The sequence below is a fragment of the Salmo salar genome, chromosome ssa07 (genome assembly GCF_905237065.1).
Source record: "Salmo salar chromosome ssa07, Ssal_v3.1, whole genome shotgun sequence".
Lineage (NCBI taxonomy): Eukaryota > Metazoa > Chordata > Actinopteri > Salmoniformes > Salmonidae > Salmo > Salmo salar.
The window spans coordinates 55,723,889-55,744,841 of NC_059448.1; the positions used below are offsets into that span (position 1 = coordinate 55,723,889).

Sequence of the window (20,953 nt, forward strand, 5' to 3'; positions counted from 1 at the left end):
TATTCTTTAATATTGGACATAAAATACTGGAAATCAGCTCCAATTTATTTTTATTTTGGAAATCTGTTCTCAAGTATCCCCGCGCATATTATAGAGACGTGATCATAAGCAAATGTAAGCAAGGTTTGAAATGATTATGTTTTAGTTAAACATTATATCTGTTTGGGCTTCTAGCGGTCAATTTGCAGTCTACTAATTATTAGTAATTATGTTCCTGCCCCCCGACCAGTCGCATCCCACGGCTGAATCTAGATGATGATCCCTTGTTTAGGAGGTATCGTTGTACTGTCACTACTACCCTCACAACATATTTACATGGCAGATGGAACACTGAAGTGCCGTCGCTCTAACTGAGATTTACACTGTGACAATTTCACACAGAGATGAACCTAATGTGATAAAGCAGGTAAAACATGCAGCAATTATTATTTGAAACGTGAAGAACCTTCAGCTAGACAATTTAAATGTTAATTGCGTGCATCATTATGTTAACATTCTTATTGACAGGGGAGGAAAGAGGGAGAAATTTCAGATTGAATTGTATTTAATTGAAATGAAAGAACCAGATGAGGACTTTGACCAGGATGTGACGGCTGCAGCGTCTGGCTAATCAAAAGGTTTTCTCTTGTGGTAATTTAATAGTCTTGAGTACCAGTCTCTTTAGCTAACATTGCACTCCTTGCCATTGCCCAAGAGACTGGCCTTTCGGCAATCTCAACGTTCAATATGCGATGCCATAGATGGTTTAGTTGACAACGTCACGAAAACAATGTGCACGCTTCAATGGGGCAGAAGTCTGTGAGTTGTTGGGATTCTGGATGGCCAGATAGCCAGCTACAATGACAAGAAGCTGCCATGTGGGGAATCGTAGCTGGCGCGTTTCAGCTTGTTCCATCTTGGTCTTGAGACCATATCTTGTTTTGAGGTGTTTTGACTGATTTCATGGCAATGCTAATAGGGCACAAATGTGCTATCTAGCTAAACAACAACTTTAACAATGTATATGAGAGACAACAAGTGCTCATTCACCAAATGTATTTGTTTTCAATAAACACTGGAGACTAAATATAGTTAACATGTTGTCAACAATCTAATCCAACCCGTCTGTTTTGCCCCATAGTTGTGCAGGCGTCACTTTTCTTTCTTTCTAAACAACCAACCTATCTATTAATAACATTAATATTTTCCATGAAAACACGTGGAAATAGAATTAGAATTGATAACAAAGTCAAAAACAAACATTTAGCTGTTAGCTAGACAAGTTGTTGTAGTAAGAAGTTGTGTGGTTGGAATTGCAGTATGTATTTAGTTGGAGAATTTAGATGTGAGCTAAACAAGTTGTTGTAGTAAGAAGTTGTGTGGTTGGAATTGCAGTATGTATTTAGTTGGAGAATTTAGATGTGAGCTAGACAAGTTGTTGTAGTAAGAAGTTGTGTGGTTGGAATTGCAGTATGTATTTAGTTGGAGAATGTTGTCATGATGTTGGCCTCTGAGTACAGGGAGGACAGTTGACCCCCTCCCCCTTGCACCATCCCCCAACCTACCTTCCCCCACCCAGGCCCTGTGTGAAAGGGTTGTAAAAACTCTAAGAGGAGAATCTCTTGCCACATGGCCCATAGAGAGACACAGGAAATTCTTCCAACTCACAGAATTGGGGAGCCAAGCAACATTTGTGTTCTGGAGAAGGTATGAAAGATTGGTGAAGAATCCAGCTACGAACTGGTCCGCTTGGTAGAATTTTGTGATACTCAGAAGAGCCATATTACCATAAAACGGTTTATATAATAGCCTCAGCCTTGAGACTTGCATCCACATGGTTGTATAGAATGTATTAATAAGGATAAAGCTATTTGTAATACATTGAGATGCTATGTACTGATGTTAATGTGATAGAATTATATTTCTGTACCAAGCTTAACTCAGTCATCGGCACGCCCCCAGGGACACAGACAGGACCAGGCGTCATGTGACATGTTCACTATAAAACTACACCCTGATTTACATTTCTCTAGACCCGGCCTCCACTCCATTGCGAGTTGGCCAATAGGTTTGACCATCCAAGTACTCTACTGAAAGTGAACCATACCACGTGGTTAACTTTTAGACTATCGATACCGACAGAATAAGAACAAGTCTTTGATATTAATTATTAGTCTGCAGCTAAGTAAATTATATCATTGAACGCGAAGACCAACGAAACATCCATTCTATGACGACATTAATGAATGTCGCTTTGAAAGATCCATTCTAACCGAGAGAGAGAGAGAGAGAGAGAGAAAACTCTCCAACAAAACGACGCTCCAACAAGGATCCCGACGACACACTGAGCGTAAATATATATTGATTGCAATTGTTCTCAAATGAGTGAGCGTTCATGTGCAAAGGATTAGCATGTCAATTGTTAATATTAATGAACTGTGTACCTCCTCAGCTGAACATTTTATGACCCATTGTTCTACAAGACACCAGCCATGCCTGTTAGCCACTAGGGCACATTACTCTACCAATTCTTTGTGATGATAATTACTGTTTGTATACTTTCTGTGAATTACTTAGTTTAGTAAATAAATGATTTTAAGACAATTGATGTATGGATGACTCTTAGTAAAGACTGGGTTTGTGCAGATACAACAATTTACGACGTTTGGAATGAGACTGGACGCGAGGTAAAATACACCATTTAAACAAGAAGATAATCAGCCTATACTATAATAGAATATAATATATAATGTTATAATGTAGGAAAGTTATATTAGGAAAATTATAACTTTGTAATCTGAATATTTTCCTTGGTGCCCCGATCTCCTAGTTAATTACAATTAAACGATTAATCAGTTTAATCGCGTGATAATAATTACAGGGAGTTAATTGATAAACATGTCTTCAGTTTAATGGTACCCCAAAGACACGACAATGTAGATGTGAGCTAGCAACTTTAGAAAGGTTTGTTTTGTTTGGACAAACAAAACACGGTTGCTTAGCAACAGGATACAAGCTCGGATAGCTGTAAAAGGGATGGAATCAGGATCAAGAGCTCATTAATGATTGAACGTTCACATTTGAAGATGGCAGAAAGGCCATGGAGTAGATTAGCTAAAGAGACTGGTACTCAGGTTAGTCATTTAATGATGTCTGAACAAAAATGTACTTAGGCAGTATTATACCAGAGTATTATACCAGTGTGCAGACAGATTTATGTTTTTGTTCTACATTATCCTGTCTGATCCAGCATTTGGGACAAGGGGCTTTTATGGATGTGCACATACCACTCCATTAAATGAAATGATGTCTCCCATTGTGCAGGTCTGACTAGAAACTCTATCGCTCTCCATCTTGTCATCATTATTATCTGAAGTTGTGGAAGCCATCGCCCAACAGATCACCTTCAATTAGTTGTTGTTGCTTTTAAAGGGACTTTGAGACGCTGTTCTAATGAAAAGCTGGATAGAAAATAAATGTACTATTATTATTATTACCTTGACCGCCCAGATGGACTGCTCCAGCGGGTGGAAGAGTTTGAAACAGAAGCCGTCCTTCTTTGAGGGTCTCTCGATGAGCTCGCAGGCGTTGAGCAGCACCGTGCCCACCCACTGGCCGTTCTTATGGGTCTTGTAGATGAGAAGAACCCCCGGCTTCAGCACACACCACAGCTTGGTCCAGCTCTTCAGAGTACCCCGGATCTGAGGTGCAGACACGTGGCCAAACACACACACTCAGACATAAAATACACCAAATATCATCATGTCTAATAAACTTTGTTCAAATATATATTTATTTTTTGGAAACTTCTATCAACAAGGGCACTTTTGAAAATTCTGGAGAAACTTCAATAGACTATAGCAGATTCTTATGGCTTTATAGTTTGTTGCATGTACAGTAATATTCTAGTAATTGCAGCACATGGCCCACGTTGTGTACAGTCCAGAAACGCTGTGTACAGTCCAGAAACAAGAAGCAGGGCAAGTCGAACCTTGAGCCAGTCAGCCATGACAATAACAGAGGGGTCTGTGATGGTGCTGAGGAGCTCCTTGGTGGCTCTCTTCTTCTCCTCACGGTAGTTCTTCTTCTGCACCTGCAGGGGCCACACACAAACATCACGCTACAGTGTTTCCCCTAGCTGTACCTGCAGGGGCCACACACAAACATCACGCTGCAGTGTTTCCCCTAGCTGTACCTGCAGGGGCCACATAAACATCACGCTACAGTGTTTCCCCTAGCTGTACCTGCAGGGGCCACACACAAACATCACGCTGCAGTGTTTCCTCTAGCTGTACCTGCAGGGGCCACATAAACATCACGCTACAGTGTTTCCCTTAGCTGTACCTGCAGGGGCCACATAAACATCATGCTACAGTGTTACCCCTAGCTGTACCTGCAGGGGCCACATAAACATCATGCTACAGTGTTTCCCCTAGCTGTACCTGCAGGGGCCACATAAACATCACGCTACAGTGTTTCCCCTAGCTGTACCTGCAGGGGCCACACACAAACATCACGCTACAGTGTTTCCCCTAGCTGTACCTGCAGGGGCCACACACAAACATCATGCTACAGTGTTTCCCCTAGCTGTACCTGCAGGGGCCACACACAAGCATCATGCTACAGTGTTTACCCCTAACTGTACCTGCAGGGGCCACATAAACATCATGCTACAGTGTTACCCCTAGCTGTACCTGCAGGGGCCACACACAAACATCATGCTACAGTGTTTCCCCTAGCTGTACCTGCAGGAGCCACACAAACATCATGCTACAGTGTTTCCCCTAGCTGTACCCGCAGGGGCCACACACAAACATCATGCTACAGTGTTTCCCCTAGCTGTACCTGCAGGGGCCACACAAACATCATGCTACAGTGTTTCCCCTAACGTCAAGAGTCCTGTCCAGGGGTTGTACTTCTACATCAAGCTGCCTCACGCTACAGAAACAGGCCCCTGCCCCAAGGGCCGTTCTGACAAGCTACTTACTATAAGATCATCCTTAGGCTGGTCTCTGCTGTAAGTCTCCCTACTTACCTTGAGCGACTCCTTCTTGGTGAGCTTGTTACCGGACAACGAGACATCCTTGTCGGAGCCATTGTAGAGCTTGGACTCTGACTGTGGAGACATGTGGGAGGAAGTGAGCTTATAGTCAGCTGGGAATGGCTCACTAGTTCCCTTCTAACCTGTGAGACAAACAGTTTCTGGTCACACTAGGACAGAAGTCTTACTGTATTACTGGATGTGATGAGCATGTGGGGAGCTGTCTGGCCCAAACTGCGGAGCTGTCTGGCCCAAACTGGGGAGCTGTCTGGCCCAAACTGGGGAGCGGTCTGGCCCAAACTGGGGAGCTGTCTGGCCCAAACTGGGGTGGGTGGGTGCTACGTATTGGCGGTTGGATGAGGTGAGTTACCCCTCTCACTATGTAAAGCACTTTGAGTCCCTGGGAAACCATTATTCCCATCCAATAGACTGCTGTATTACAGTTGGCTGGGCACCACTCAAACTTTAGCACCAGTCAGATTGATTTACGCAATCATACTAGGTACACACACACTCATCTGGAGTCTGGAGTAAAGAGGAGGAGAGGACTGGAGTAAAGAGGAGAGGACTGGAGTAAAGAGGAGGAGAGGACTGGAGTAAAGAGGAGGAGAGGACTGGAGTAAAGAGGAGAGGACTGGAGTAAAGAGGAGAGGACTGGAGTAAAGAGGAGAGGACTGGAGTAAAGAGGAGGAGAGGACTGGAGTAAAGAGGAGGAGAGGACTGGAGTAAAGAGGAAAGAGCAGAGGACTGGAGTAAAGAGGAGAGGACTGGAGTAAAGAGGAGAGGACTGGAGTAAAGAGGAAAGGACTGGAGTAAAGAGGAGGAGAGGACTGGAGTAAAGAGGAAAGAGCAGAGGACTGGAGTAAAGAGGAGAGGACTGGAGTAAAGAGGAGAGGACTGGAGTAAAGAGGAGAGAGCAGAGGACTGGAGTAAAGAGGAGAGGACTGGAGTAAAGAGGAAAGAGCAGAGGACTGGAGTAAAGAGGAAAGGACTGGAGTAAAGAGGAGAGGACTGGAGTAAAGAGGAGAGGACTGGAGTAAAGAGGAGAGGACTGGAGTAAAGAGCAGAGGACTGGAGTAAAGAGGAGAGGAGAAGACTGGAGTAAAGAGGAGAGGACTGGAGTAAAAAGGAGGAGAGGACTGGAGTAAAGAGGAGAGGAGAAGACTGGAGTAAAGAGGAGAGGAGAAGACTGGAGTAAAGAGGAGAGGAGAAGACTGGAGTAAAGAGGAGAGGACTGGAGTAAAGAGGAGGAGAGGACTGGAGTAAAGAGGAGAGGAGAAGACTGGAGTAAAGAGGAGAGGAGAAGACTGGAGTAAAGAGGAGAGGAGAAGACTGGAGTAAAGAGGAGAGGAGAAGACTGGAGTAAAGAGGAAAGAGCAGAGGACTGGAGTAAAGAGGAGGAGAGGACTGGAGTAAAGAGGAGAGGAGAAGACTGGAGTAAAGAGGAGAGGAGAAGACTGGAGTAAAGAGGAAAGAGCAGAGGACTGGAGTAAAGAGGAGAGGACTGGAGTAAGAGGAGAGAACAGAGGACTGGAGTAAAAAGGAGATGACTGGAGTAAAAAGGAGAGGACTGGAGTAAAGAGGAGAGGACTGGAGTGAAGAGGAGAGGACTGGAGTGAAGAGGAGAGGACTGGAGTGAAGAGGAGAGGACTGGAGTGAAGAGGAGAGGACTATTCTAACACCTACCATCCAAACTGTAAATTCAACAGCAGTGCCTAACATTGAGAAACAGCCTCACTCACTCTCTGTCTGACTGACACTGATTGACTGGTCTGCTGATTTTCTCTTCAGTCTGAACTCACTTGAAAATAAGAACAGGATGTACTTGAGAAAAAGTTTCATTGAAAATGTTGAGGATTAGGTACTGTATTAAGAAGGTGGGACGTGCCACTGCAGGTTCTGAAGACTAAAAATAAACCCAAAGTTTAAAAAAAAAAGTGATGCAAAGTTTTCAGTGGAGGTTGAATTACACTGAGGACAGTGAAGAACCATCAAAAAATTGTCTCAGTTGATAGCTTTGAAGATCGTGACACAGCAAGTCTTTCAACAAGTCAAACTTCTTTGCATTTTTAACTACCGTAATTTCCAGACTATAAGCCGCTACTTTTTTCCCAGGCTTTGAACCTCGCGGCTTAAACAATGACGCGGCTAATATATGGATTTTTCCCGCTTTCAAATAAATAAACAAACAAAAAAAAACACATTCTGTGACGTGCTCAGTTTTTTGGCGGCATGAAGCTTTCATTAGACCAATGAAATTGCCGAACGGGTTAAGGTCAAACAACTTTTTTTTTACTGTTTAGATTAAATCGAGCGCTTTCAAACTTCCCATCATTCTGATTACGGTAGTCATTTTGTCACCCTCATCATGGCAAAGACACGGAGAAATGCATATGATGCAGCTTTCAAGTTGAAGGCGATTGATCTGGCTGTTGGAAAAGGAAATAGAGCTGCTGCACGGGAGCTTGGTCTGGAGCAATGACTTTCTTGGTAGGCTACTGTTTACTGCAATTTTTTTATTTTTTTGTTACAAGCCGTGTTTCGTTAAAGCCTGTGTAAAGTTCATTTGTTTCAATGTACCGGTAGGCACCTGCGGCTTATAGACATGTGCGGCTTATTTATGTTCAAAATAATATATATTTTTTAAATTCAGTGGGTGCGGCTTATATTCAGGTGCGCTCAATAGTCCGGAAATTACGGTAGTCACCCTTGTCAGCGGCATTTGATTAGCCTACGTGGGGTGCTCATAATGTGAATGCTGCATCAAAACCCAAGCACTTCAGCTGGCTAACTCAACATGGTGTCTTGAGGCAGAGACATCTTAACTCTGGAGAGGTCCAGCGCTAAAATCCACAGAGAAGAAGCCACGGCAGTAATATACACCTGGTCCTCAGACATCTCCTTCATAACATCCAAAATAAGGAGATATCCTGAACTTAGTCCATCTCATTCCTAGTTTGAGATATGCACAATGTAAACCTTTTTCTGGCTGGTGCATTTGTTTTGTTATTGTCCTGTGTTGTGGTTGTCTATAGGCATGTCTGTATTTATGTATATATTTATGCTGTCACTGTTTTATTATTGGAAAAACAGAACAAATATAGCGCTGTAGCATGGGTCCAGATCCAGCCTACTGCTGTTTCAGCACACTCTCCTCTCTTTCTCTCTCCTATTCAATGGAATCCACCAACCAGGATTTCTAGAAAACCTTGGATGTTTGGGAAAGTAACCAGAATTTTGCAACCCTAGGCCTTAGTTCTCATTGGAAGTTGAACAGTGGGTTCTGTTGAGAGAGGCCTAGCGTGGAATGGTTGGGTTTCTGTGTTTGATGATCGTTTGATGTACATGTGATTAATAATGAATGAAGCTCACAGCTGTGGCGAGGTTGAAGTTGTTGGCTTGTTCTTTTACAGTAACTCCCTTACTCTCTGGTCTCATTAGGACTATGTCTTACACACTGAAATGGGGTTTCATCAGCACCCTCCCTTTCTCCTCTCCTCTCCTCTCCTCTCCTCTCCTCTCCTCTCCTCTCATACTCTCCTCTACTCTACTCTCCTCCTCTACTCTACTCTCCTACTCTCCTCTCATACTCTCCTCTCCTCTACTCTCCTCCTCTACTCTACTCTCCTACTCTCCTCTCATACTCTCCTCTCCTCTACTCTCCTCCTCTACTCTACTCTCCTACTCTACTCTCCTCTCCTACTCTCCTCTACTCTACTCTCCTCTACTCTCATACTCTCCTCTCCTCTACTCTCCTCCTCTACTCTACTCTCCTACTCTACTCTCCTCTCCTACTCTCCTCTACTCTACTCTCCTCTACTCTCATACTCTACTCTCCTCTACTCTCATACTCTACTCTCCTCTCCTCTCCTACTCTCCTCTACTCTACTCTACTCTCCTACTCTACTCTCCTCTCCTCTAATCTCCTCTACTCTACTCTCCTCTACTACTCTACTCTCCTCTCCTCTCCTCTACTCTACTCTACTCTACTCTACTCTCCTCTACTCCCCTCTACTCTCCCCTCTACTCTCCTCTCCTACTCTACTCTACTACCCTCTACTCTCCTCTACTCTCCTCTCCTCTACTACCCTCTACTCTACTCTCCTCTCCTCTACTACTCTACTCTCCTCTCCTCTCCTCTACTCTACTCTACTCTACTCTACTCTCCTCTACTCCCCTCTACTCTCCCCTCTACTCTCCTCTCCTACTCTACTCTACTACCCTCTACTCTCCTCTACTCTCCTCTCCTCTACTACCCTCTACTCTACTCTACTCTCCTCTACTCCCCTCTACTCTCCTCTCCTACTCTCCTACTCTACTCTCCTCTACTCTCCTCTCCTCTCCTCTACTCTCCTACTCTACTCTCCTCTCCTCTACTCTCCTCTTCTACTCTCCTCTACTCTACTCTCCTACTCTACTCTCCTACTCTACTCTCCTCTCCTCTACTCTCCTCTTCTACTCTCCTCTACTCTACTCTCCTACTCTACTCTCCTACTCTACTCTACTCTCCTCTACTCTACTCTCATACTCAACTCTACTCTCCTCTCCTCGACTCTCATACTCTCCTCTCCTCTACTCTCCTCTACTCTACTCTCCTCTACTCTCCTCTACTCTCCTCTACTCTCCTCTACTCTCCCTACTCTCCTCTACTCTCCTACTCTACTCTCCTCTCCTCTACTCTACTCCCCTCTACTCTACTCTCCTACTCTACTCTACTCTCCTCTACTCTCCTACTCTACTCTCCTCTCCTACTCTCCTCTACTCTACTCTACTCTCCTCTCCTACTCTACTCTCCTCTCCTCTACTCTCCTCTAATCTCCTCTACTCTACTCTCCTCTACTACTCTACTCTCCTCTACTCTCCTCTCCTCTACTACCCTCTACTCTACTCTACTCTCCTCTACTCCCCTCTACTCTCCCCTCTACTCTCCTCTTCTACTCTACTCTCCTCTACTCCCCTCTACTCTCCTCTCCTACTCTACTCTCCTACTCTACTCTCCTACTCTACTCTCCTCTAATCTCCTCTACTCTCCTCTCCTCTACTCTCCTCTACTCTACTCTCCTACTCTACTCTCCTCTACTCTACTCTCCTACTCTACTCTCCTCCCCTCTACTCTCCTCTTCTACTCTCCTCTCCTCTCCTCTCCTACACTCTACTCTCCTCTACTCTCCTACTCTAGTCTCCTACTCTACTCTCCTACTCTACTCTCCTCTACTCTACTCTCCTACTCTACTCTCCTACTCTACTCTCCTACTCAACTTTCCTCTCCTCTACTCTCATACTCTCCTCTACTCTACTCTCCTCTACTCTACTCTCCTACTCTACTCTACTCTCCTCTACTACTCTCCTCTACTCTACTCTCCTCTCCTACACTACTCTACTCTCCTACTCTACTCTCCTCTACTCTCCTACTCTACTCTACTCTCCTCTACTCTACTCCCCTCTACTCTACTCTACTCTCCTACTCTACTCTCCTCTACTCTCCTCTACTCCCCTCTACTCTCCCCTCTACTCTCCTCTACTCTCCTCTACTCTACTCTCCTCTCCTCTACTACTCTCCTCTCCTCTACTACTCTACTCTACTCTCCTCTACTCTACTCCCCTCTACTCTACTCTCCTACTCTACTCTCCTCTACTCTCCTCTACTCCCCTCTACTCTCCTCTACTCTCCTACTCTACTCTCCTCTACTCTACTCTCCTCTACTCTCCTCTACTACTCTCCTCTACTCTACTCTCCTCTACTCTCCTACTCTACTCTAACCTACTCTACTCTACTCTAACCTACTCTCCTCTACTCTAACCTACTCTACTCTCCTCCTCTCCTCTCCTCTACTCTAACCTAACCTACTCTACTCTCCTACTCTACTCTCCTCTACTCTACTCTCCTCTACTACTCTACTCTACTCTACTCTCCTCTACTACTCTCCTCTACTCTCCTCCACTCTCCTCTCCTCTACTCTAACCTACTCTACTCTCCTCTCCTCTACTCTACTCTAACCTACTCTCCTCTACTCTAACCTACTCTCCTCTCCTCTACTCTACTCTAACCTACTCTACTCTCCTCCTCTCCTCTACTCTAACCTACTCTAACCTACTCTACTCTCCTACTCTACTCTCCTACTCTACTCTCCTCTACTACTCTACTCTCCTTTACTCTCCTCTACTCTCCTCTACTACTCTACTCTCCTCTACTCTACTCTCCTCTACTCTCCTCTACTCTACTCTCCTCTACTCTCCTCTACTCTCCTCTACTCTCCTCTCCTCTCCTCTACTCTCCTCTACTCTCCTACTCTCCTCTCCTCTCCTCCTCTCCTCTACTCTCCTACTCTCCTCTACTCTCCTCTACTCTCGATACTCTCCTCTACTCTCCTCTACTCTCCTCTACTCTCCTACTCTCCTACTTGCTCATAAAGAGTTGATGGTAAAGCATGAGGCTTTAATGGTTGGGAACTTTGGCCAAAGATATAAAGTCGATTTCAAAAGTTTCTGCTTCAGAGTGAGTGGATGGGTATGTTTTCTGTCCTTGTGCGTCCTGTAAAGAGAGAAAGGACAGGAGAGCTGTGAGAGGAGAGGAAGTCTGGGGTGTATTTTTGGACCATACCTTGCTCTTGGATATGGAGTGAGAGGAGTCCTCTTTCGGAGGCAGGGAATCTTCTTTCCCCCGGTCGAAACCTGAAAAGAGAGAAACCAATCAGCCCAAACGTCCTCCATGTGTCCCTGAGGCACTGAAATGGTGTAGGGTGAAGTTGCCCCTAGACGCTGATCTTGGGTCAGTTCTGCATTTTCCCCAAAAATGGTTAAGGTTCGGATTTGGGAAGGGGAATCTGATCCTAGATCTGTACCTAGGGGAAACTTTACTCCAGAGCCACCTAACACCGTCCGTCAGCAAGGTCAGACTAAATGGAGAGTACTATCTAGCAAGCCAACCACAGCTGAGCTCCCTCTTTAAAACCCCAGTGGCTGTAGTGAGAGAACAGCAGCAGTCCCCTGTGTACAGGCCCTGCTCTTTACCAGAAGGCTCCAGTCCCTCTGAATATTTCATGGCCAGTGCCTCCATCGTCACAGCCCATTTTGTAATGAGCGCAGAGTCAGGAAGCTCAGACACAGAGGCACACAGTTATAGATTGATAATATCATTTGGATTAGTGATGTGGGATTTTTTTTTATAGTTACATATCACAATAATATTTTTGGATGATATATCAACATTTGCCTCTGTGTAGCGCTACTGTAGGAAGAGTGTTTTTCATCCTATAGCTGGTTCTCCATCTTCTTTTGAAATAGTGAGCCAACATGGTCTCAGCACCAACATGGTCTCAGCACAAAACTCATTTACTCATGGTCTCTCTTGTCTCTGCAGCAGACATGAGGTGAGCAATATGTTTGGAATATCAAATCGATGTAAAATCACAGTATCGAATCACACTACATATAAAATCACAATACATGTACACAACCGGTCAAAAGTTTTAGAACACCTATTCATTCAAGGGTTTTTCTTATTTATTTTTTTTACTATTTTCTACATTGTAGAATAATAGTGAAGACATCAAAACTATGAAATAACACATATGGAATCAAATAGTAACCAAAAAATGGTTAAACAAATCAAAATATATTTTATATTTGAGATTCTTCAAATAGCCACACTCTTGGCATTCTCTCAACCAGCTTCACCTGGAATGCTTTTCCAACAGTCTTGAAGGAGTTCCCACATATGCAGAGCACTTGTTGGCTGCTTTTCCTTCACTCTGCAGTCCGACTAATCCCATCCTAATCCCATCTCAATTTGGTTGAGGTCGGGTGGATTGTGGAGGCCAGGTCATCTGATGCAGCACTCCATCACTCTCCTTCTTGGTAAAATAGCCCTTAACCAGCCTGGAGGTGTGTTGGGTCATTGTCTTTTTGAAAAACAAATGATAGTCCCACTATGCGCAAACCAGATGGGATGGCGTATCCCCACACCATAACACCTCCTCCTTAACGCTTTACATTGGGAAATTCACATGCAGAGATCATCCATTCATCCACACAGCGGTTAGAATCAAAAAGCTCCAATTTGGACTCATCAGACCAAAGGACAAATTTCCACCATTCTAATGTCCATTGCTAGTGTTTCTTGGCCCAAGAACTTTGTAAGTTTCTTCAAGTGCAGTCACAAAAACCATCAAGCGCTATGATGAAACTGGCTCTCAGGAGGACCGCCATAGGAATGGTAGACCCAGAGTTAACTCTGCTGCAAGCAAGTCTCTTCTTATTATTGGTGTCTTTTAGTAGTGGTTTCTTTGCAGCAATTCGATCATGAACGCCTGATTCACGCAGTCTCCTCTGAACAGTTGATGTTGAGATGTGTCTGTTATTTGAACTCCGTGAAGCATTTATTTGGGGTGCAATTTCTGAGGCTGGTAACTCTAATGAACTTATTCCCTGTAGCAGAGGTAACTCTGGGTCTACCCTTCCTATGGCGGTCCTCATGAGAGCCAGTTTCATCATAGCGCTTGAAGGTTTTTGCGACTGCACTTGAAGAAACTTACAAAGTTCTTGACATTTCCCATACTGACTGACCTTCATGTCTAAAAGTAATGCTGGACTGTCATTTCTCTTCACTTATTTGAGCTGTTCTTGCCATAATATGGACTTGGTCTTATACCAAATAGGGCTATCTTCTGTATACCCCCCGACCTTGTCACAACACAACTGATTGGCTCAAACGCATTAAAAAGGAAATAAATTATTCAAATGAACTTTTAAGAAGGCACATCTGTTAATTGAAATGCATTCCAGGTGATTACCTCATGAAGCTGGTTGAGAGAATGCCAAGAGTATGCAAAGCTGTCATCAAGGCAAAGGGTAGCTACTTTGAAGAATCTCAAATATAAAATATATTTTGATTTGTTTAACACTTTTTTGGTTACCACATGATTCCATATGTGTTATTTCATAGTTTTGATGTCTTATCTATTATTCTACAATGTAGAAAATAGTAAAATAAAGAAAAACCCTTGAATAAGTAGGTGTTCTTGAACTTTTGACCGATAGTGTATTTGCACATAAGTGTCAAATCAAATGCACCAAATACAATTGGTGTAGACTTTACAGTGAAATACTTGCTTACGAACCATTCCCGAAGATGCAGAGTTAAAAAATTATAATAATAATAAAGAAATACACAAGAATGGAGCTATATACAGGAAGTACCAGTACCAGATCATTGTGGAGCTATATACAGGAAGTACCAGTACCAGATCAATGTGGAGCTATATACAGGAAGTACCAGTACCAGATCAATGTGGAGCTATATACAGGGAGTACCAGTACCAGATCAATGTGGAGCTATATACAGGGAGTACCAGTACCAGATCAATGTGGAGCTATATACAGGGAGTACCAGTACCAGATCAATGTGGAGCTATATACAGGGAGTACCAGTACCAGATCAATGTGGAGCTATATACAGGGAGTACCAGTACCAGATCAATGTGGGGCTATATACATGCAGTACCAGTACCAGATCAATGTGGAGCTATATACAGGGAGTACCAGTACCAGATCAATGTGGAGCTATATACAGGGAGTACCAGATCAATGTGGAGCTATATACAGGGAGTACCAGTACCAGATCAATGTGGAGCTATATACAGGGAGTACCAGTACCAGATCAATGTGGAGCTATATACAGGGAGTACCAGATCAATGTGGAGCTATATACAGGGAGTACCAGTACCAGATCAATGTGGAGCTATATACAGGAAGTACCAGTACCAGATCAATGTGGAGCTATATACAGGGAGTACCAGATCAATGTGGAGCTATATACAGGGAGTACCAGTACCAGATCAATGTGGAGTTATATACAGGGAGTACCAGTACCAGATCAATGTGGAGCTATATACAGGGAGTACCAGTACCAGATCAATGTGGAGCTATATACAGGGAGTACCAGTACCAGATCAATGTGGAGCTATATACAGGGAGTACCAGCATCAATGTGGAGCTATATACAGGGAGTACCAGTACCAGATCAATGTGGAGCTATATACAGGGAGTACCAGTACCAGATCAATGTGGAGCTATATACAGGGAGTACCAGTACCAGATCAATGTGGAGCTATATACAGGGAGTACCAGATCAATGTGGAGTTATATACAGGGAGTACCAGTACCAGATCAATGTGGAGCTATATACAGGGAGTACCAGTACCAGATCAATGTGGAGCTATATACAGGGAGTACCAGTACCAGATCAATGTGGAGTTATATACAGGGAGTACCAGTACCAGATCAATGTGGAGCTATATACAGGGAGTACCAGATCAATGTGGAGTTATATACAGGGAGAACCAGTACCAGATCAATGTGGAGCTATATACAGGGAGTACCAGTACCAGATCAATGTGGAGCTATATACAGGGAGTACCAGATCAATGTGGAGTTATATACAGGGAGTACCAGATCAATGTGGAGTTATATACAGGGAGTACCAGTACCAGATCAATGTGGAGCTATATACAGGGAGTACCAGATCAATGTGGAGTTATATACAGGGAGTACCAGTACCAGATCAATGTGGAGCTATATACAGGAGCCAGTACCAGATCAATGTGGAGCTATATACAGGGAGTACAGTACCAGATCAATGTGGAGCTATATACAGGGAGTACAGTACCAGATCAATGTGGAGTTATATACAGGGAGTACCAGTAACAGATCAATGTGGAGCTATATACAGGGAGTACCAGTACCAGATCAATGTGGAGCTATACACAGGGAGTACCAGTACCAGATCAATGTGGAGCTATATACAGGGAGTACCAGATCAATGTGGAGCTATATACAGGGAGTACCAGTACCAGATCAATGTGGAGCTATATACAGGGAGTACCAGTACCAGATCAATGTGGAGCTATATACAGGGAGTACCAGTACCAGATCAATGTGGAGCTATATACAGGGAGTACCAGTACCAGATCAATGTGGAGCTATATACAGGAAGTACCAGTACCAGGTCAATGTGGAGCGATATACATGGAGTACCAGTACCAGATCAATGTGGAGCTATATACAGGGAGTACCAGTACCAGATCAATGTGGAGCTATATACAGGGAGTACCAGTACCAGATCAATGTGGAGCTATATACAGGGAGTACCAGTACCAGATCAATGTGGAGTTATACACAGGGAGTACCAGTACCAGATCAATGTGAGGCAATATACAGGGTGTACCAGTACCAGATCAATGTGGAGCTATATACAGGGAGTACCAGTACCAGATCAATGTGGAGCTATATACAGGGAGAACCAGTACCAGATCAATATGCAGAGGTTGGAGATATTTGGTGTAGTGATAACATTGTATCGTGAGGTCAGTTCCCAGCCCTAGTTTGGTTTTATGAGTCAGATAGTCAGGCTATATCCCAAATCACACCCTATTCCCTACACACTACATATAGGGTACCAGATTTTAGGATGCAGATGGTACACACAGCGACATGACGCCCACAGGAGACAGGCTTCACCAAGTCCACAAGTTACATTGGCATTTGGAAAGTTACTGCACTTTCAGAGATGACATGGGATTTCTCTCTCAGGGGCTAAACACCTGGCCCTGATAATAGAACCAAATAGCCCACTAAATCTAATCCAGGTTCCTTATGTCTAAACGATCCCACTAAAATGAAAGTAGGGGAAGTTCAAGTGTGTTCACCACATGTGTGAGTTCAATCACCTGCATGTTGCACAGCAAGGGAGCTTTTGAATAACTCATTAGGACTGCGTCCCAAATTCTCTTTAGGGCCCATATGACTCTGGTAATATGTAGTGCACTATATAGGGAGTAGGGATGCATCCTAGATCTCAGCAGTCTGAAAAGCAGATCAGTATGACAGCTGTCTTAAAGTGTTGTTTCTGATTCACTGGTGTGAGATTGACAACATCTGATAGAAAATGAGCTGTGATTGACACAGCCCCCTGGTGCCAACCCCTCACACACACACACACACACACACACACACACACACACACACACACACACACACACACACACACACACACACACACACACACACACACACACACACACACGCACAGTCTGTGCTAAAGCAGATTGCCAGAACACTAACAGGAGGAACATTGCCAGTGAGTCAGAGAGGACGTTCTCAATCTGCTGTACTCACTGCAGCCATTAAGAGACGACTATGAGAGACAAGGTTAAGCTGCTCAAACAACCAGCCTGGATTCAAACAGTGCATAGATCAACGTCAACATCTGATCTGAGATCTGACATTTACATCTTCTGTCGAACTAGACAGGTCCTCTTCAGGGATTTATCGCTAAATGCCTTTCGGTTGACAAACTTCAAACTAAGGGGATTATTATTAAGTAGTCAATCCGTTACTCTGTGAAAAGGTCCATTAGTGAGGAATTCTAAAGCTTTTAAAGATGGACTGCAGCGGTGTAGATAATCATTCATAGCATACTGTGGTCCCGGGCTGGAAAGCAGCAGGGTATCACAGCTACCGCTCAACGCTATATATTACATTTTACGAGGAGAGATTTACTGCTCGTTCTGAGCATTCCACCGCTGTATTACAGGGATAAATCAGTGTGGTGACAAGCTTCAAATCATTCGTCTGACTCCAGCACGAAGCAGCTCTCCTGCTATAAAACAAACAGAGACAGGGCCCCTGTCTTTATCTGTCAAATTAATGCCACTGTAAAACGCACCTTACATCATTAACAAGTGGAGAAGGGACACGTTGAGCATCAGAGGCCAATGCTCTGGTATAGATTCTACAGTTGTGGCCAAAAGTTTTGAGAATGACACAAATTTAAATTTTCACAATGTCTGCTGCCTCAGTTTGTATGATGGCAATTTGCATATACTCCAGAATGTTAAGAAGAGTGATCAGATGAATTGCAATTAATTGCAAAGTCTCTCTTTGCCATGCAAATGAACTGAATCCCCCAAAAACATTTCCACTGCATTTCAGCCCTGCCACAAAAGGACCAGCTGACATCATGTCAGTGATTCTCTCGTTAACACAGGTGTGAGTGTTGACGAGGACAAGGCTGGAGATCACTCTGTCATGCTGATTGAGTTCGAATAACAGACCGGAAGCTTCAAAAGGAGGGTGTTGCTTGGAATCATTGTTCTTCCTCTGTCAACCATGGTTACTTGCAAGGAAACACGTGCCATCATCATTGCTTTGCACAAAAAGGGCTTCACAGGCAAGGATATTGCTGCCAGTAAGATTGCACCTAAATCAACCATTTATTGGATCATCAAGAACTTCAAGGAGAGCAGTTCAATTGTTGTGAAGAAGGCTTCAGGGTGCCCAAGAAAGTCCAGCAAGCGCCAGGACCGTCTCCTAAAGTTGATTCAGCTGCGGGATCGGGGCACCACCAGTACAGAGCTTGCTCAGGAATGGCAGCAGACAGGTCTGAGTGCATCTGCACGCACAGTGAGTCGAAGACTTTTGGAGGATGACCTGCTGTCAAGAAGGGCAGCAAAGAAGCCACTTCTCTCCAGGAAAAACATCAGGGACAGACTGGTATTCTGCAAAAGGTACATGGATTGGACTGCTGAGGACTGGGGTAAAGTCATTTTCTCTGATGAATCCCCTTTCCGATTGTTTGGGGCATCCGGAAAAAAGCTTGTCCGGAGAAGGAAGACAAGGTGAGTGCTACCATCAGTCCTGTGTCATGCCAACAGTAAAGCATCCTGAGACCGTTCATGTGTGGGGTTGCTTCTCAGCCAGGGGAGTGGGCTCACTCACAATTTTGCCTAAGAACACAGCCAGGAATAAAGAATGGTACCAACACATCCTCCGAGAGCAACTTCTCCCAACCATCCAGGAACAGTTTGGTGACGAACAATGCCTTTTCCAGCATGATGGAGCACCTTGCCATAAGGCAAAAGTCATAACTAAGTGGCTCTGGGAACAAAACATCGATATTTTGGGTCCATGGCCAGGAAACTCCCCAGACCTTAATCCCATTGAGAACTTGTGGTCAATTCTCAAGAGGCGGGTGGACAAACAAAAACCCACAAATTCTGACAAACTCCAAGCATTGATTATGCAAGAATGGGCTGCCATCAGTCAGGATGTAGCCCAGAAGTTAATTGACATCACGCCAGGGTGGATTGCAGAGGTCTTGAAAGAGAAGGGTCAACACTGCAAATATTTACTCTTTGCATCAACTTCATGTAATTGTCAATAAAATCCTTTGACCCTTATGAAATGCTTGTAATTATACTTCAGTATTCCATAGTAACATCTGACAAAAATATCTAAAGACATTGAAGCAGCAAACTTTGTGGAAATTTATATTTGTGTCATTCTCAAAACGTTTGGCCACGACTGTACTTATAACCATCAATACCATGAATATAAATGACTACCAATTCTATTAGACATAAGGGCTTATGATATGTCTCCTGAGATCTCCTACCACAACCACCTCAACATACGCAGCACAATCAAGAGCTACTATTGAGGGATGTCAACCATTACAATATATATTAGGCCTATGAAATAGAATGATTATTACAAGATTGATCGTCTCACAAGCAGATTCAAAAGCTGCTGTTGGGTTTCAAAAACAACACGTTATGTAATATATATGGACGTTTTAAACAACATGTCTCGTTTTGTGGAGATCCGAAGACAATGTCGTGGGATGAAAAGACGACAGACTGGAGAGGGGACCTTGAGAGGCTCCTCCAGGCCCCACACATCCTCAGAATCCACTCAACAAGCTCATCTCCATGGAGACAAGGTAGATAAGTGGCCCCAAGTGCACTTAGAAGGACCCTTCCTATTTCCAATATATGGTCTAGGGCACTAGGGTTGGGTCGGGGCACACTCAGTGAGACTCTCTAGGGTTTGTCTCCTCCATCTTCAAAAAGGAAATTGGTTATGCAACGAACACCATCGCATTACCAAAACACAGAGAAAGGGGAGAGAGAGAAAAAGAGAGAGATCAGTTTAGGCTTGAAAGAGAGGCTCTTGGGTAATCAGGCTACTCAAAGCATATTCACTGCTATCTTGCCTGCCTTATTGTGCAGACAGACAGTTCACACACACACACTAAAGGCATGGACAGACCACTAGGATTGTCGAGCAACTACCAGCCGAGAGTAATCAGCACCTCTGAACAGAGTGCCGTTCGTAACTTGCAAACCTGAGTGCAAACCGATTCTACATTTAGAAACGGGCAAAAATGACGGCCGTCAGTCGCCAACGGCTGGTAACTACAACACAAAGCTCCGACAACAAACGAACTAATGGCAAATGAAAAGGCTGCTTGCTTACTGTGCAAACTGACAATGGGTCTGGTGAGTTCTCCTTTAGACAACAGGACAAAGAGAGGATAAGGAGGTGTCACATGACCATTAAAACATTTGACGTGCTGCTTAAAGTACCCTTAAACAACTTGTTTTTTATTTTAATTTTATTTAACCTTTATTTAACTAGGCAAGTTAGTTAAGAACAAATTCTTATTTACAATGACGGCCTACACCGGCCAAACCCGGACGACGCTGGGCCAATTGTGCGCCACCCTATGGGACTCCCAATCACGGCCGGTTGTGATACAGCCTGGATTCTGTAGTGACGCCTCAAGCACTGAGATGCAGTGCCTTAGTCCGCTGCGCCACTCGGAAGCACAATCCCAATTCAATCCCTAGCCCCTACATCACTTTAACCCTGTTGCATACACCCATCCAATCTTTTCAGATCTATCAGGGGTAATGGGCTGGGAGCTTGTAGTTGATTTGGAATTGGGCATATATCTTGGTCTGGAAGCTAGGAGTTAATTTGGGACTGGGCCTATATCTAGGAGTTGATTTGGGACTGGGCCTACATCCAGGAGTTGATTAGGAACTGGGCCTATATCTAGGAGTTGATAGGGAACTGGGCCTATATTTAGGA

General features: G+C 44.1%; 1 protein-coding gene across 7 annotated transcripts in view; it reads right to left on the reverse strand.

The window, feature by feature from the left end:
• LOC106609678 (oxysterol-binding protein-related protein 8) overlaps positions 1–20,953 on the reverse strand; it is a 164,427-nt gene that overhangs the window by 34,793 nt on the left and 108,681 nt on the right. For all 7 annotated transcript variants that reach the window (XM_045722315.1, XM_045722314.1, XM_045722316.1 and 4 more), the window contains 4 exons: positions 11,622–11,692; positions 5,015–5,095; positions 3,971–4,072; positions 3,477–3,680 (listed from right to left, as the gene is read on the reverse strand). In XM_045722315.1, coding sequence (XP_045578271.1) covers positions 3,477–3,680; positions 3,971–4,072; positions 5,015–5,095; positions 11,622–11,692 — 458 coding nt within the window. The remainder of the gene's footprint in view (positions 1–3,476; positions 3,681–3,970; positions 4,073–5,014; positions 5,096–11,621; positions 11,693–20,953) is intronic.